Genomic DNA, 16,675 nt, shown 5'->3' with positions numbered 1-16,675 from the left:
AGAAGATGCATACCACAAATGACTCATCAAATTAGAACTGCTTCAGTTGTTCTGTAATTGTAAGGCACAACCACCCTGAACACCCAATCCCCAGTGAGACAGTGCAGATAAAAAGTTCTTCTGGCATTATTCCTTTTGTCCTAGCTTTACTAAGCTCCAAAGGTCTTGACTAGCTTTGTTTGCACACTGCATAACTGTCTGTTTCACTCCTTTTGATTTTTTATCTCCTGTGTGGGAAAATCTAGGACAAAACCCAATCTGCAGGGAAGGGATTTATGAGCAAAAGCAGAGAAAGCAGTCTATTAGATCATATATCAGTCAGCCAGAACTCAATATATATAAAAAAAAAAAAAGAACAGGCCAGAGGCTTCAGGGTCAGTGCAAGGAATTCTGGGATCAAGGCTAACTCTTTGGTATGAGTTGCAGTAGAATCCAGTGCAAAGAATTAATCCCACTGGATATCTGCTCCCTTCCTTGCAAAACAGAAGAAAACTGCCCAACACGGGGCCTATACATTCTCGCCCTTGTCTCTGGTTCTGCTTAGGAGGTCCACCCGAACCCCAATCTGCCCATTGGCTTCCTTTGGGATCTTGCGGATGCGCTGCCTTCTCTTCCTCTTATTTCGGAACTTCAGGTTACTCTCACTCTGGGTGTCAGAGGACTCATCAATGAAAGCCAAGTTCTCACCAAAGTAGTCAATGGGCTGTTGCCCAATGGCATTGTTAAGGCGATTGATCTCTTCCACCCGTCTGCTTTTTGGGGTGTCTGGAGAAGGACATTTGGTCTCGACTGGGGACTGCAGCTTTTCCTCCAGGTAACTGAGCATATCCAGATCTTTCTCTTGTTCTGACTCATCATAGTCCTCTTCCTGTGATTTTGCTTCCTGATCCTGGTTGACTTGTGAGGACTTTCCCTTTAAGGTTCCAATCTTTTGCAACTTATCAGGGAGGTTTATTCCTAGCCCCCGAGTGGGCAGTCTCATCTCAGCTGTCATGCTGGCTGTCCAGTTGGCTGCATGTGCAGTCAGACCACCCATCTGTATAGAAGGAAACAATGTAGATGTAAGCTAGGAAGTTAAGATGACCTCATCCTATTCTAGAACATACCGTAATTACTGGACTTAGCATTCTTGACTAACAGAAGCAACAAGGTCATTGGTTCTACTGATCATGTTCTATTTACTCTTATCCATACCCATGTCGAGGCAGATAAATTGAACAAGGATATTCTATCAATCCTCCTATTTTTTTGGAGGGGAGAGGGATCTTGATTATATAATTGACCCTCTCATTTTTATTTTCACCTTCTAGAAAGAGAAGTCCGGTAACTGAGATAAATGGAAGACCTAGAGCCTGTTTTACAAAGCCGCGCTAGCAGCTGCAGCACGGTAATGGCCCCAAAGCCCATTGAGATTTAAAGGGCTTCGGGGTTGTTGCCGCGCAGCTTTGTAAAACAGGCCCCTAGTCTACATGATGTAGCTATTCTATGCCTTGGTAGCAATGTAGGGTGAGCTAAGGATCACAGAGCACTGACATGCTGTATTCTAAGGAAGTCAACCCTACCTCGGCCCTGGTCTTCCGAGAGAGAACACGAAGCCAGTTGCCAATCATAGTAAGAATGGAAGCAAAGTAGGCCATTCCAAGCAGGATCCAGAACCAGACCAGGGGTTTGTACCATATGTATTCGTGTCCAGCGTTATCGCCTGGTAAAGAAATAGAGATTGTTTATTTTAAAAACTTGTTATACCACCTTTCCATGAAGGTCAAAGCAGTTTACAGACTATATTAAAAGACAGAGAAAAACTCCAATTTCATTCTTAAAAGAGGATAGGAGAAACTCATATACACTCAACAACAATCAAATTTAAAAAAAACCCAAAAACCCTCCCATGCAGAAACCCAATGAAAAGTCCCTAGATGGATTATATATAGGCAAGCTCACAAAAATTAGTTTGTAATGCCTTTTCAAAAGCTTGAAATACTGTTAAACCTCTAACAGATTAAAGAAGATTGTTCCAGTCTAGGGCATAAAAAGAAAAACGCTGAATTTTGGGTAGATTCATAGTAGGCTCTGGAAGGGTGGGGGGGAGACTAGCCGATTAAGCTCAGATTCTGTACTCTGCATCCCAATTGTAGGCAGCTGTAGGCGTCCTACAGCTGTCTAACCAGCCAATTAGGATGCACATTTTTAGAAAACTTTGCTCCTCAAGCAAGCCGCCTATATTGAAGGCACCTCCGGGAGCCTAGAGAGGCCCACATAACCGTCTAAGCTTGCCTAAGGCTACGCATAGCCTTAGGTGAACCTAGGCGGTCGTATTTGTCTCCCTAGGCAAGCGGGAGACACATACAGTGTAAGTAGACACTGCCGCTACACATATCGCTACAAGGGATCTCCCTTCTGCGATAAGTATAGCAGCCGTGGCTGTGGCCGCCAGTCACCCCCCCAAACAATTGTGGCAGGAGCGTGCCCAACCTCTCCTGCCCAAAGACTGCTTACCCCCCACATAGATCGTGGTAGGAGGGAGCCCAACTCCTCCTGCCCGAAGGGGTGGGGGGACTGGCAGCCATAGCCGCTATACTTAGCGTGGCAGGGAGATCCATTGTCGTGATAAGTATAGTGGCCGCGTCTACAGTAACCTGGTTCTGTAACCGGCGTCTGTAACATGGAGGTCAGTTACAGAATCAAGTTTATTTTGGGCGAGCGTAGGCCCGGATTCTGTATAGGACGCCCGTCCCAGGCGTCCTATACAGAATCCGGGCCTTAGTGTCCAATGAACGTAGGGATCTAGCCAGGGTATAGGCTGAGATTAAATTTGAAACATAAGAGGGGACGCCAAAATGAAGAGCTTTATGAGGTATTGAGATCAGTGTTGGCTGAGAACAAATGGACAATATCTGACACAAAAAATAACCCAACTAAAAATGATCATTAACATAACATAAAACTTTATTTATGAATCGCAGATACCTCGCAGGTTCTATGCGATTTACAAAAGTTAAAACAAGCACATTAATTGTTGAATTTACAATCAATTAAAACCATACAATAATCATTTTCTAAATTTACTAAATAAATAAGTTTTCATTAATCTACTAAAATGCATGTAGGAGAATGATTGTAAAATTGACAATTGGATTATAGTCTCCCATTTGGCCACTTGGTAGGAAAGTAGATTGTTTACATATCTTCTATATTTGCATTCCTATACTGATGAAAAAGTGAAATAAGTAATATTTTGCAAAGATTTTTTGGTAAAGAAAATGAAAGATGAGCATACAAGTAAGAAGGAACTAAACCAAACATGATCCTATAACAAACACATCCCAATTTTAATAATACCATGGCCTGTATTGGGAGCCAATGTAATTTCTGATAAAAACGGAAAGATGATCAAATTACTTCAGATTAAATATCAGACGCACTACAGAATTTTGGATAATTTATAACTTTTGGAAATTTTTATAGGAACCCACTAAGTATATTATATTGCAATAATCTAGGATACTTAATAAGAGATTGCACCAATACGGTAATTGAAATGGATAAGGTTCAAAATAAGAATGAGGGAGGTAGGGTGAGGAGTTTGGGTAAGGGAGGGATGGATGGATAGATACTGATGTGTTTCTGCTAAGATTTTCTTAGTGTACATATGATCTATTTGTGAATTGCATTATTCTGTAAAATTTTAATAAAAATTGAACTAAAAAAGCAAAATAAGAGCGAATAGACCTTAACTTCTATAACGTTAGAAAACCTTTTCAAACTACCGAATTTACTTGTGATTTCATGGATAAATTCCAATTTAATTGGAACCCTAAAATTTGTATTGTCGGAATAATAATATAATTAATCCCATTTAATTGTAACTATTTTTCGTCTTATTATTAGAAGCCAAGAAAACTCTAGTTTTTTTCTTTATTTTACCCTTGCCCCCTTTTACAAAACTGTAGTGCGGTTTTTAGCTCCGGCTGCAGTGGTAACAGTTCCAACACTCATAGAATTCCTATGAGCATCAGAGCTGTTACCGCCATGGCTGATGCTATAAATTGTGCTACGGTTTTGTAAAGGAGGGGGAGGGGTATTTATTTTTTCTTTAATTTTAACTTAAAATTGGCCATCCAGTCATATATCAACAGTAAAATCTTTTCTATCCAAGATACTTCTAATGGGAAATTTGAGGAAACAGGGAATATCAAGATAATATTATCTGGTATGAAATCAATCACACTCATACAATAAGTATGTGCAAACACACAAAATCTAGCACTTCCAAGTTATCCAGTTCCAAAAGGGATTTTCAAGTCAGTACTGGATTTCTGACAACTCTGTCTTGATTTATAATGGGTCCTGCATCCCTGATTTCAATGTGCAGAATCCAGGACTATCGATCCCACACTGGCCAAAAAGTCTCCCTTCTGGACCTGGGTAGCTTACCTGCTCTGAAGCATGTAGAAATTCAATAGCCTTCACTCAAATGAATGAACTCTATACAGCCACTCAGGGGCAGATCAACCTTAATTCAAGTGTCAATAACAAAAACCAGCAACATGTTTGGGTGGAGCCAACTGATCAACTAAGTTGCACCTTTGGGCTGGCTTTATCAACCCCTTGAATACTATGGGGCTCTTTTTCAAAACAGAAAGATGTCCAAAAAAACGCAATAAAGTGGCACTTGGACATTTTAATCACCAAAACATCCAAATGCCGATTTTTGAAGCAGATATTTTAGAAGTCTTGCAGGTCATTTTCCCTCCAGTACGCCCAAGTCTTAAGGGGGCATGTTAGAAGCGTGTTTTGGGCAGGATTAGGGGGACTTAGGACTTGGATGTCTTGCAGAGATCATGAAACCTTTTTGAAGATGTCCAGGGTGTCATTTAGACGTTCAGAGTTAGACCTGTTTTTAAAGGGTATTTGAGCCAAAAGGTACCCAAACTGACCAGAAGACCACTGGATGCATGAAGGCATGACCACCCCCCACACTCCCCTAGTAGTCACTGACCTCCTTCCACCCCCCAAAGATGTGAAAGAAACAGTACTTACCAGCCTCTATGGCAGTTGCAGATATTATGGGAAATCCTAATAGAGAGGCAAGCAGGTGTCTGGAGTAGCCTGATGGCAATGTAGTGAACCATAGAAAGGGGGGATCCAGGCCCATATATCACCCTTTCCAGTACATTTATAGTGGAAAGTGTGAGGCCACCAAATTTCACCCAAAATCTACTGTACTGCCATATAGATGACACCTGCAACCATAAGAGCCATAGGGCTGGTAGACAGATGGGTATAGTAGGTTGGGGGAGATTCGGAAGGCTCATCATAAACTATAAGGAGGTTGTGTACCTGGCACCCTTTATGCGAAGTTCACAGACGTGCCCCCTAAAGTGCCCTACTGCTCTGTTGGCATGTCTATGTGGCCAGTCTATTAAAATGCTGGCCATGCCCACATCCAAATGGGCTTGTTAGTTTTGATGTTCAAAAATGTCCAAAATAGATAGATGTCCTAAGGACCAGAATGTCTAGATAAGTCATTTAAAAAAAAAAAAAAAAAAAAGGATAGATGTCTTGCAGTTTTGAAAGTGGTCGTTTTCTTGACCTGACTTTTGGATGTGCTTGCAGAAACATCCAAAATCATACTTAGACATCCCATCGAAAATGCCCCTCCACGTGAGTGAATCTATATTATCTGCCTGGCAATTTTACCTTCACCTGCTGGAAGAGGGTTTCTCCGGAAAATCTTAGAATATCTCTTCTTACAAAAGTATTAGTTCTATCCAACCATGTTGTATTTTATCAAGAGGTATACGCTGGTTGACAAACCTTCTTTGTACTTTCTATATGAACACATACTCATGTACATCATAGATGCCAGCTCTGTGGGTGCTTCAGCACACCCAATATTGAACAAATGCCTTCACATTGTCCAAGGAAGTGTAATTTTTATGGGTTTAGTATCCCCGATCATTCTGAAAAGTTGGCTCATATGGTCTCCAACACAGAACACACTTTAAAAAGCACATATAGGGCTAAATGGATTTAACAGCTTTTCTCATTTTGGGGTTCATTCCATGAGAGGGCACTTACTATAGGTTCTGGTTATGACACCTCATTTAAATATTCCACTAAGAAATGTGGGCTCTTACTAATACAAGTGGCAGAGAGTGAAGACTAGGGGACACTCATTGAAGTTACATAGGAGGAAATATTTTTTTCACTCAAAAAATAGTTAAGCTCTGGAACTCGTTGCCAGAGGATGTAGTAACAGTAGTTAACGTAGCTGGGTTTAAAAAAAGGTTTGGATAAGTTCCTGGAGGAAAAGTCCATAGTCTGCTATTAAGACAGAAATGCGGGAAGCCACTGCTTGCCATGGGATCGATAGCATGAAGTGTTGCTACTATTTGGGTTTCTGCCAGGTACTTCTGGATTGGCCACTGTTGGAAATAGGATACTGGGCTAGATGGACCATTGATCTGACTCAGTATGGCTATTCTTATGTTTTATCTGAGCCCTATAGGTGGTGTAAGTGGCCGTATATATACAGTGGTACCTTGGAATTCGAATGCCCCAGAACTCGAACAACTTGGAATCCGAACTTGTTCTTTTATTAAATTTTGCCCCGGAATCCGAATGCTACTTTGGAATCCGAATGTACGGGAACTGCAAGTGTTGCTACGCCCAAAGCTTCCCCTCTGATGCAGCTTCCTGTTTCCAGCTGGGAGGGAAGCTTTGGGCTCAGCACCGCTTGCAGTAGCCATTGCCGATCTTGTTGTATATGCCGGTGGGGGGGCCCGATCTTGCTGTCTCTGCCAGGGATCTTGCTGAGTTTGTGGGACCAAGGAACAGATTACTCCAGTTTCTATTATTTTCAATGGGAAAAATTGTTTTGGAACTCGAACGGGGTTCTGGAACGGATTAAGTTTGGATTCCAAGGCACCACTGTATATGCTTGAATTCATGTCAATTCAAGTTTCAAGTTTAATAGTTTTTTTGATTAATCGCTTAATCATACTTCTAAGCAATGAACAGTTTAAAAATGACATTTGATGGGAAACAATACAATAAAAAAACAGAATTTAAATAATGACAAGGGATTGAAATTTAACTTAACATACTCATAACATTGGGTAAAGGGGGGAGTGAAATACAAATCAATAAAGTAAAGTAGAAACAAAAACGGAAAGATACAGAAGGTAAACAAAATAACAATAAAATATGATAAGATAAAATTTATTAGGGCAATGGGGTATTAAAATTAGTTTTCAAAGGCATCCTTGAAAAGAAATGTTTTTAAATTACTTTTAAATTTTCCAAGTTCCTGTTCTTCCCTTAAAAACATTGGAAGGGCATTCCAAGTCTGTGGTGCGGTAACTGAGAAAATAAATTGCCGTCTTGTATTAATAACCTTCAGCGAAGGAATAGTCAATAAATTCTGTTTTGAGATCCAATTATAGTATTATTTAATTTACATGCATGCATGAGCACTCCATTCATACTCCTTCCAAACTTCACCCAGGTGCACACGTCAAGCCACTAAACAGTATTTTGTAAGAGCCCATTTATGTGTCAGAGTGCCCATTTATGAGCGTAAAAAACTATGAACATTGTGGGAAATTCAGTTTTTAATATGTTTTAAGCGCCTGTAGAAAGTTCACTATTTTCTGATTGCGTTTGTGGTCTCGCTGGAACTACACAAACATATGGGAAAGAATCCCTACGTCAAAAAGACATTCAAACAAAAGTAGGGCACAGGACCTGAGCTCTACAAGTTCCAAAGCAGGCTGGTCGGACAGGAACCCCGAGGGTTGCCTTGCCAGTTGCAGATGTCTGACCCAGCATCTGCATCCTCTCCCAGGCAGAGCTGCTCCGGGGTCACTGGGGACCACTCCAGTACCAGAAAGCCTCAAACTCAAGAAAAGACAGAAAATAATGAAATATTATCAGAGCAGATCAGAATCGCGTCTTCTCAACCCGCTTGCAGAAGGAAAAAACTGAAAGGGGCTCTACAGCACTGAAGAAGGAGGTGGAGTTGTAGAATATAAATTTCATCCTTCTACAATCAACTTGCAAGTATGGGGATTTCACCTATTGTCAGGACTCATATGCCCTTTGCACCAGAAGTGTAATGTTGAATTGAATTCAAAGTTTTTGTTTACATTGTTTAAGGTCCATTCCCTGCAGCCCTGATGAAGTGATGTTACCACGAAAAGCTGGCCAACGTCAGGGGGGGATGTGCTATGCTACAGTATTTATTCAGTTTCAGTTTGAGCAGTACAGTTAAAGTTTTTCAATATCTAGCACGTCAAAGGTTTTTATGCCTATGATGTTATATGAGTGGAGCAGTATTTAGTAAGCTACCATAATTCTGATGCTTTTTCCTTTGCTAATAAACTATATGGAATATAAGTTGATATAAATTTATACTGGTAGCAATCCTCCACTCCATATGTATACTCAAAATGATGTGACTGAAAAACTCCTCAATAAAAAATTGAGTTCCCCGAATTATACTGTTTGTATATGTATATACACACACAAATTTTTTTTTTTTTTTGTATGATCAGTTCCATGGAGAAAATATGCTAGTTATGATTGTCATCTGTTGCTTGGGTGGGTGGGTGGGTGGGTGGATACAGGGAATGTTTACTTTATCATTTATAAGAACTGATATACTGTAAGAGCGGATAGCGTAGCTGTTTTTAAAAAAGGTTTCTACAAGTTCCTGGAGGAAAAGTCCATAGTCTGTTATTGAGAAAGACACAGGGGAAGCCCCTGCTTGCCCTGTATCGGTAGCATGGAATATTGCTACTCCTTGGATTTTGGCCAGGTACTAGTGACCTGGATTGGCTACCGTGAGAACGGACTACTGGGCTTTATGGACCATTGCTCTGACCTAGTAAGGCTATTCTTTTGTATCAGATTAAAGGTCCATGAGGTCATGTATGATATATCTCATGTATGCAAACATTGGTGTATCCCAACTGAAAAAGGTTGAGAACCACTGAGCTAGGCTAAGCTTACCCATGAGCAATGGCATAGTAAAGGGGGGTGGGGCAGATCACCCCGGGCACCGTCTTTGTGGATGGCGCTGGCAACCCCAACCTGCTGCTTGCGCCAGCATCTGACCATCCTCGGACGTCACTTCCTAGGTGCGGGTCCAGGAAGTGATGTCAGAGAAAGAGCAGATGTTGGTGTGAGCAGCAGGTTGGGGCTGCTACTCAGGCTGGGAACGTTAAAGAGGTACAGTAGAAGGGGCAGGAGCGGGCAGTAGTGGGGGGAGCTGAGAGGAGGATGGGTGCCCCCACCAAGACAATGCCAGGGGCAGACCGCCCCACCCCACCCCCGCACCCCCTTATTATTCCACTGACTATGTCTATAACACGTGCACATAATTGAAGGAGAAGTCCATGCCCCATCCATGTGAATACCCCCTTTCAGTAATATACTATGCAAGTTGCAGACTAAGGTCCCAATATTCGCTTGTGGTAATCAGCCATGTCTAGGCTCCGGCACTGAATTTCCTGTTTTTCGGATTTGGCTAACACATTCCAGTTTAGTGCAATATTCAGCCTCCAGAATTTTCACCCCCAGGAACTTTTGCCCCCAACATTCACTAAATTGCAATATCATAATCATTAACCATTAACTGTGGTTAAGTGCTGAAAATCGGCTCTTAGCCATCGTTACCATTTTTGTTGGCCTTGCTCATTTGAATATGCTACTGAATATGTCACTCAGGTAAATTTTTAAGGCTACACAGCTTTTTTTCACTGTGTGCATTCCAAATCTAGGGTCTAGGATAGTTTCATTGCGGCCGTTTCAGCGCAATGAATTGTCCATGATGAATCTGATTCTCCTCTCTGCCCTCCCGAATGCAGCATCACTAGTGCACCCCTCCTGTTATGTGTATGGGGGATGGGGAGGCGGGCAATGCCCCCCAATCCCCCTATGATATGAAAAATAAAATTTCATTGTGGCCTTATTATGAGCGGGTCAAAAATTCTGGGTCAAGTGAACATAGATTACAATGGCATGTTCAGAAGAACAAACATTCGCACAATGAGAGGTCAATGCTGGGTCAGTAATGATTATGATATTACAATTTAATACAATAGTAAATGTTGGGGGTAAAACATCCAGGGGTGAAATGTATGGGGGTAAAAGATCCCAGGAGCGAAATGTGTGGGGGCTAAAAGTACCCAGGGGTGAAATATGGAGGGGGAGCGAAACTTCCAAATGCCCTCTACCCCCAGCCCCACCCCCACATGAACCTCTTGTCTCCTTTCCCAGAGCTCAGGGCTGCGTCTGGAGGACCTCCAGTCATGTGCAGAAGTTGGTGCAATGACATCATACACATAATGACATCACACACATGTGCATATGCATGCGACATCATCATGTCAATGTCCGAATATGCACAGAGGCCCTCCAGATGTGGACTCGAGCTCAGGGGGGGCCTTCCAAAATCCAAACAAACTGCCAGGTTTTGGAAATCTCTCTGGGCACCCGGACAGTCCTCCACACATAGGGCACATCCATGTTTCCCAGACCTCTGGTAACCCTAGATAAGACCAACTTTTATGTGGTTAACTTGGCTGGTTAAGTGCTGAATATCGGCTCTTAACCAGCCATATGCTGACTCTGCCCTGAAACATCCCCGAAATAGCTAATGGCACAAATTGGTTATTTTCAACACAACTAATTGGTTGAATGCCACTGAAAACAGGTGTATTAACTGGCCAGGAGCCATTTCTGGGGTTAAATTTCATTGAGGATTGACTCCTAAGATTACAGATTACCACTCAGGACTGAATTCTGCATATTGTGCCTAAACAAATCAGAACCGGAAAAAAAAACTAAGTGCTACTCTATAAACGGTGTCTAAAGTTAGGCATGGCTTATAGAATAGAACCCGTGGGTGGGGAGGGGCATGATCTGCGCCTAATTTTAGGCATGACCATTTACGCAAACAAAAATGTGGTGCAAAACTTCACGCCTAAAGTTAGCTGTGAAAGCCCCTTTTTCTATAATAACAGGTGACTTTCAGGAACGGCCCTGATCCTCCTATTTCCGTGCCTCATTTTTGGTACAATGCATAAATTTATGTGTGGATCCCACACCTGAATTTACATGCATGAATTTAAATTAAAACCAGTTAACACTAATAATTGCTTGTTAAGAAGTCAATTCTCACTGTTAATTGGCTCGTTATTCAATTAAGTTGTGCGTGCAAAATGTGCAGCAAAGCGTCATTTATATAATTCGGGACTTAGCACCCAACTAGTGGTAATGTTGCAAATCTGTAAAATTCACGTGTGAAAATGCTCATATTCTGTACTCTGAGCTCGCACATGAGTGCAATCATAAGCACCGGGTAACAGACCCAAGAAAGGTGGTGAAATAATACAATGATTTCCTATGTTGTGCATATGTTCTTCTGGGCCTATATCAGTACATATGTCTCACAGAAACAAATGACTAAAAATTGGAAAAATTATGATAGATTAAACTATAATTTCTGGTGGAATTCATTATGCCATATCTTTAAAATGGATAAAATATTAGCTATTCAACATGGATGCTATAATATATTTGTTGATATTTGGGAGCCATTAGCAAATTCTTGTAAGGATTGATTATATTTAATATTTTTTTTTTTATTCCCCTTTTATTTATTGAGGTATAGGGTGGGGGGAGGATGGGTTTATTTTTTCAAATTATATGAAAATTATTAAGTTATAATGAAGGGAGGGTGGGAGGGAGGATTTATATATTATGTTTCAATATATAGTAACATAGTAGATGACGGCAGATAAAGACCCGAATGGTCCATCCAGTCTGCCCAACCTGATTCAATTTAAATGTTTTTTGTTTTTTTTTTGTAATTTTTTCTTCTTAGCTATTTCTGGGCAAGAATCCAAAGCTTTACCCTGTACTGTGCTTGGGTTCCAACTGCCGAAATCTCTGTTAAGACTTACTCCAGCCCATCTACACCCTCCCAGCCATTGAAGCCCTCCCCTGCCCATCCTCCACCAAACGGCCATACACAGACATAGATCATGCAAGTCTGCCCAGTAACTGGCCTAGTTCAATATTTAATATTATTTTCTGATTCTAAATATTCTGTGTTCATCCCACGCTTCTTTGAACTCAGTCACAGTTTTACTCTCCACCACCTCTCTCGGGAGCGCATTCCAGGCATCCACCTACCCTCTCCGTAAAGTAGAATTTCATAACATTGCCCCTGAATCTACCACCCCTCAACCTCAAATTATGTCCTCTGGTTTTACCATTTTCCTTTCTCTGGAAAAGATTTTGTTCTACGTTAATACCCTTCAAGTATTTGAACGTCTGAATCATATCTCCCCTGTCTCTCCTTTCCTCTAGGGTATACATATTCGGGGCTTCCTGTCTCTCCTCATACATCTTCTGGTGCAAGCCTCCTATCATTTTTGTCGCCCTCCTCTGGACCGCCTCAAGTCTTCTTACGTCTTTCGCCAGATACGGTCTCCAAAACTGAACACAATACTCCAAGTGGGGCCTCACCAATGACCTGTACAGGGGCATCAACACCTTCTTCCTTCTACTGACTACGCCTCTCTTTATACAGCCCAGAATCCTTCTGGCAACAGCCACTGCCTTGTCACACTGTTTTTTCGCCTTTAGATCTTCGGACACTATAACCCCAAGGTCCCTCTCCCCGTCCGTGCATATCAGTGATATTAAAGTTTGTATGATTGTATTGTATTATGAAACAATTGTTGGAAGTATAAAAATGAATAAAGATTAAAAAAAAAAAGAAATGCATCACTAATAGATCAAAATTGCCAATCCAATATCTCAAAAATACTAAATAATGATTATACATATCAAGCTGCTCTCTCTTTAAATACATATAAATGTTTAAGGAATATTCTTTTACACTCAACAGAGCCTCAGAAGTGGCTTGTTTCCTGGGAAAAATTACCAGATAAATTTTTCAAAAGCCGCAAGCTTCCTCACTGGCTCACCAACAACAAAGTTTCTCAATAAATATATAAAGTGCTCAAATACTATAATACTAGAAAAAAAATATTTTTACTCAACTTAAATGCATGATACCTACATGCAGAATACACACAGTAATAAACATGGATATACTATCAACACACGCTCACATTCATTTCAACACACCTCATATACTTCATACTGTGTTTGCTAAGAACATAACAATTGCCATACTAGAACAGAGCAAAGGTCCATCAAGCCCAGCATCCTGTTTCCAACAGTGGCAAGCCCAGGTCACAAGTACCTGGCAAGATCCCAAGGAGTAAAACAGATTTTATGTTGCTTATCCTAGGAATAAGCAGTGGATTTCCCCAAGTTCATTTTTAATAATGGCTTATGGACTTTTATTTTAGGAAAGTATCTAAACCTTTTTTTAAACCCTGCTAAGCTAACTGCTTTCAGCACATTCTCCGGCAACAAATTCCATGATCTCAATATCAGCCCCACATTTAAACACAGTGGGGCTAAAATTGAGACCGTAGGAGTTAACTGGGCTGACTCCCGAGGTCGGCGCTGAGCCTGGATTTTCAATGCCAGGTCGTTTCCGGTGACCAACATTGAATAACCAGTTTATTTCTGGTCTCTATAAACTTAGCTGGATAAGTCGATATTCAACGCTGGCCAGCTTAGCTAACAGCAGCCAAAGATAGACCAGTACATTAAATGGCCCAATTTGGCCACCAAACAACTGGTTAGCACTTTACATTTGTGCAGATAACTGGATAAGTCATATGATATAGCCAGCTATCTGCTAAACGCTAATATTCAACAGCCATCTCGTGCCAGCTTAGTAATATTTAACTACCCAAGAGCCATTCTTGGTTGATTAAATAGCATTGAATATCAGGTGGAGTGACCTATTTAGCTTTAAATTTGGGCATAAGCTCACTTTGGCACATGTTATAGGAATAGCTATGCTGTAAATACACCGTCTTATCTGGCTAAAAGAAAAAGCCCAAGCTCACCAGCCACATAATCCCCGAATCCACAAGTGGTCAATGTGATGACAACGAAGTAGGTGGCTTCCAGCAAGGTCCAGTTCTCCACCCGCTGGAACACTATGGTGGGGATCAACACAAACAAAAGGCAGCCAATCAGGATGAAGAGCAGGGCGGAGATCACGCGCACGATGGTAGGGCTAACCCGCCATTTCTGAAAGACACAAGACAGCCAAGCAGTGAAGAGGCAGAGATAAGGAAAAAGAAAGTTGTGATTGAGAAACACTGAAGAAAAAGCAATAGGTGACATGAAGAGATTTGAGAGTACAGTAAAGAGAAGGAGACAGAGAAGAAAGAAACTGGCGGGAAGAGGGAAAGAGACACAGGAATCAGAAGATAGAGGAAAAAATTAGAAATAGTAGTGAAAAGGAGAAGACAACGGGTATTTAAAGGGAAATACGATGGGCTGTGAGACAGAACCACTGCAGGAAGCACAAGATAGAAAAAAGGAGAAACACAATAGATAGGAAAAGCAAAACACAGAGATGGGCCTGGGACTGTTCACTCTTGGCCCATCCAGTAGTGGTGCGCATCATTGGTATAATTGGCATGGATCTTCATGCCCTGCCAACTGAAGACATTATCAACCTGCTGAATCCCCCCCCCCCCCCCCCCCAGGCCATTAGAACATCATGGCAGTTAGTGTTAGCACTGCTACCTGCCAACATTGTCACCCCACCCCAGGGGTATAGGGGGGCCCAGGGGTAGTCTGTGAGGGCCATGCATTTCCTCTCTGCTCCCTCTCACTCCTCCATTAAAAATTATACCTTTGCTGCCAAGCTGCCCCCCCCCCATGCTGTCTCTATAGTGAGGAAGTCAGTGGCATGCTTTCTAACCGTCAATGCCAGCACTCAGTGGTATTGTAAGAGAGGTGTAGGGGGTGCGGTCCGCCCTGAGTGTGGTGGCATCCCTACTCCTCTCTGCCCTCCACTCCCTCGCTCACTGACCCACCTGCCCGTTTACTCGCTCCCCACTCCTCTCCTTGTCGCGCGGACTCCTTGCCTTTCCCCGTACCTCTTTGGTGCTCTCTCTGACATCACTTACGGGACCCACGCCTAGGAAGTGACATCAAAGGTAGCAGACACCAATGTGGACAGCATTGCTGCTCATGTCAAAGAAGTTTAAAAGGGAAGGGGGTCTGCACGTGACAAGGGGGCGGGGAAGAGGGTGGAGTAGGGGCGTCACCTCCCCCCCTAGCGCCGCTCACCCTTACTAGGCCACTGCCAACACTCTCCACATAGGCTTGGTAATACAAACTGAGAACACGCCAGTGTCAGTGGCTGGAAAACACACTACTTTCTCACTGCAGAGAGAGCACAAGGGACAGTTCAGGCAGATCTCTTTGGCTGGCAAGGTTTAAGCATCCCTGCCAGTCATTCAATGACTTTTGATTTTATGGAGGGGGCAGACTCCTAAGGACCCCCACAGCTATACCACTACCCTACGCATACTCAGTTCTCAAGCATGGGCAAGAACTGACCATGTATAGAGAGCCGGCATTGGCGGCTGGGAGCAGTCCGTGGCAGCTGGGAGCGCTGCCGCTGGCTGCCACAATGTTCTGACAGGTTGACAGTTCAGCTAGCTAAGAAAGTCTTCAGCTGATGGGGCTTGAGGATCCTCTTCAGCTAATGTATTCCATTTTCAGGTTTAGTTGAGGGGAGGAGGGGAGGGAGAGGGGTGGGGGGTGGGAGGGTAAGGGAGAGAAAATGTGTCAGTCTACCTATTGGCCCAACCAAAAATCTGGCTATCTCACTGAGACACACAAAGACAAAATAGAGAAACAAGCAGAGGAAGCAAAGCTGAAAAGAAAAGCACAGAAAAACAGAGATGACCAAACAGAGCTTAATCAGTCAGGAGAGAAAGACCAGATAACCACTGCAGAGATAAAGTAAAGACACACTCCCCAAGTGTTCACTGACCCCTCACACCCCTGCAAAGACGGGAATAAAAATGTACGTACCGGTACTTGTCTCCAGAACATCAGCACCTAGTAAAGGAAAGCCTAGTACAGCTGTACATAGATCTCTTAAATAGCCTGGGGGTGGGCTAGTGAACCATAAAGGCGAAGACCCAGGCCCATAAGCCACTCAAACCACTACATTTATGGTGGAACATGTGCACCCACCAAAACCCTACTTTACTGCCATATAGGTACCACTTACAGCCATAAGGGCTATTGGGGTTGTAGACAGGTTAGTATGGTGGGTTTTGGGGGGGCTCACCCATAATAAGAATATAAGAATAGCCATACTGAGTCAGACCAATGGTCCATCATGCCCAGTAGCCTGTTCTCAGGGTGGCCAATCCAGGTCCCTAGTACCTGGCCAAAACCCAAGAAGTAGCAACATTCCATGGTACCGATCTAGGGTAAGCAGTGGCTTCCCCCATGTTTTTCTCAATAACAGGGAGTTCTGGTGAGATGTTTATGTGGCACCCTTTTTGTGAAGTTCACAGCAGTGCCCCGTAAGGTGCCCCACTGCTCTGCTGCCATGTCTGGGTGGCCAGTCCATCACAATGCTGGCCCCTCACACATCCAAATGGTCTTGTTCTGGGTGTTTGGGACTTGACAAAATTTTGGTTGAGAATGTGATATAAAGAGGTCTGGACGAACAATAGCCTGGACGTCCAGGTAGACA

The 16,675-nt window shown here is 42.6% G+C and overlaps 1 protein-coding gene across 1 annotated transcript in view; it reads right to left on the bottom strand.

The window, feature by feature from the left end:
• Positions 1-482: 482 nt before the first annotated feature.
• Positions 483-16,675, bottom strand: part of KCNK4 (potassium two pore domain channel subfamily K member 4) — a 70,878-nt gene continuing 54,685 nt past the window's right edge. The window contains exons 4-6 of the mRNA XM_033955867.1: positions 14,007-14,193; positions 1,563-1,702; positions 483-1,036 (exon numbers count right to left, since the gene is read on the bottom strand). Coding sequence (XP_033811758.1) covers positions 509-1,036; positions 1,563-1,702; positions 14,007-14,193 — 855 coding nt within the window. The 3' untranslated portion in view covers positions 483-508. The remainder of the gene's footprint in view (positions 1,037-1,562; positions 1,703-14,006; positions 14,194-16,675) is intronic.

Source organism: Geotrypetes seraphini, chromosome 8, assembly GCF_902459505.1.
Source record: "Geotrypetes seraphini chromosome 8, aGeoSer1.1, whole genome shotgun sequence".
In the NCBI taxonomy this organism is placed as follows: domain Eukaryota; kingdom Metazoa; phylum Chordata; class Amphibia; order Gymnophiona; family Dermophiidae; genus Geotrypetes; species Geotrypetes seraphini.
Note: the sequence above shows the minus strand (reverse complement) of the source record. Positions and strands in the feature narration are given on the sequence as shown.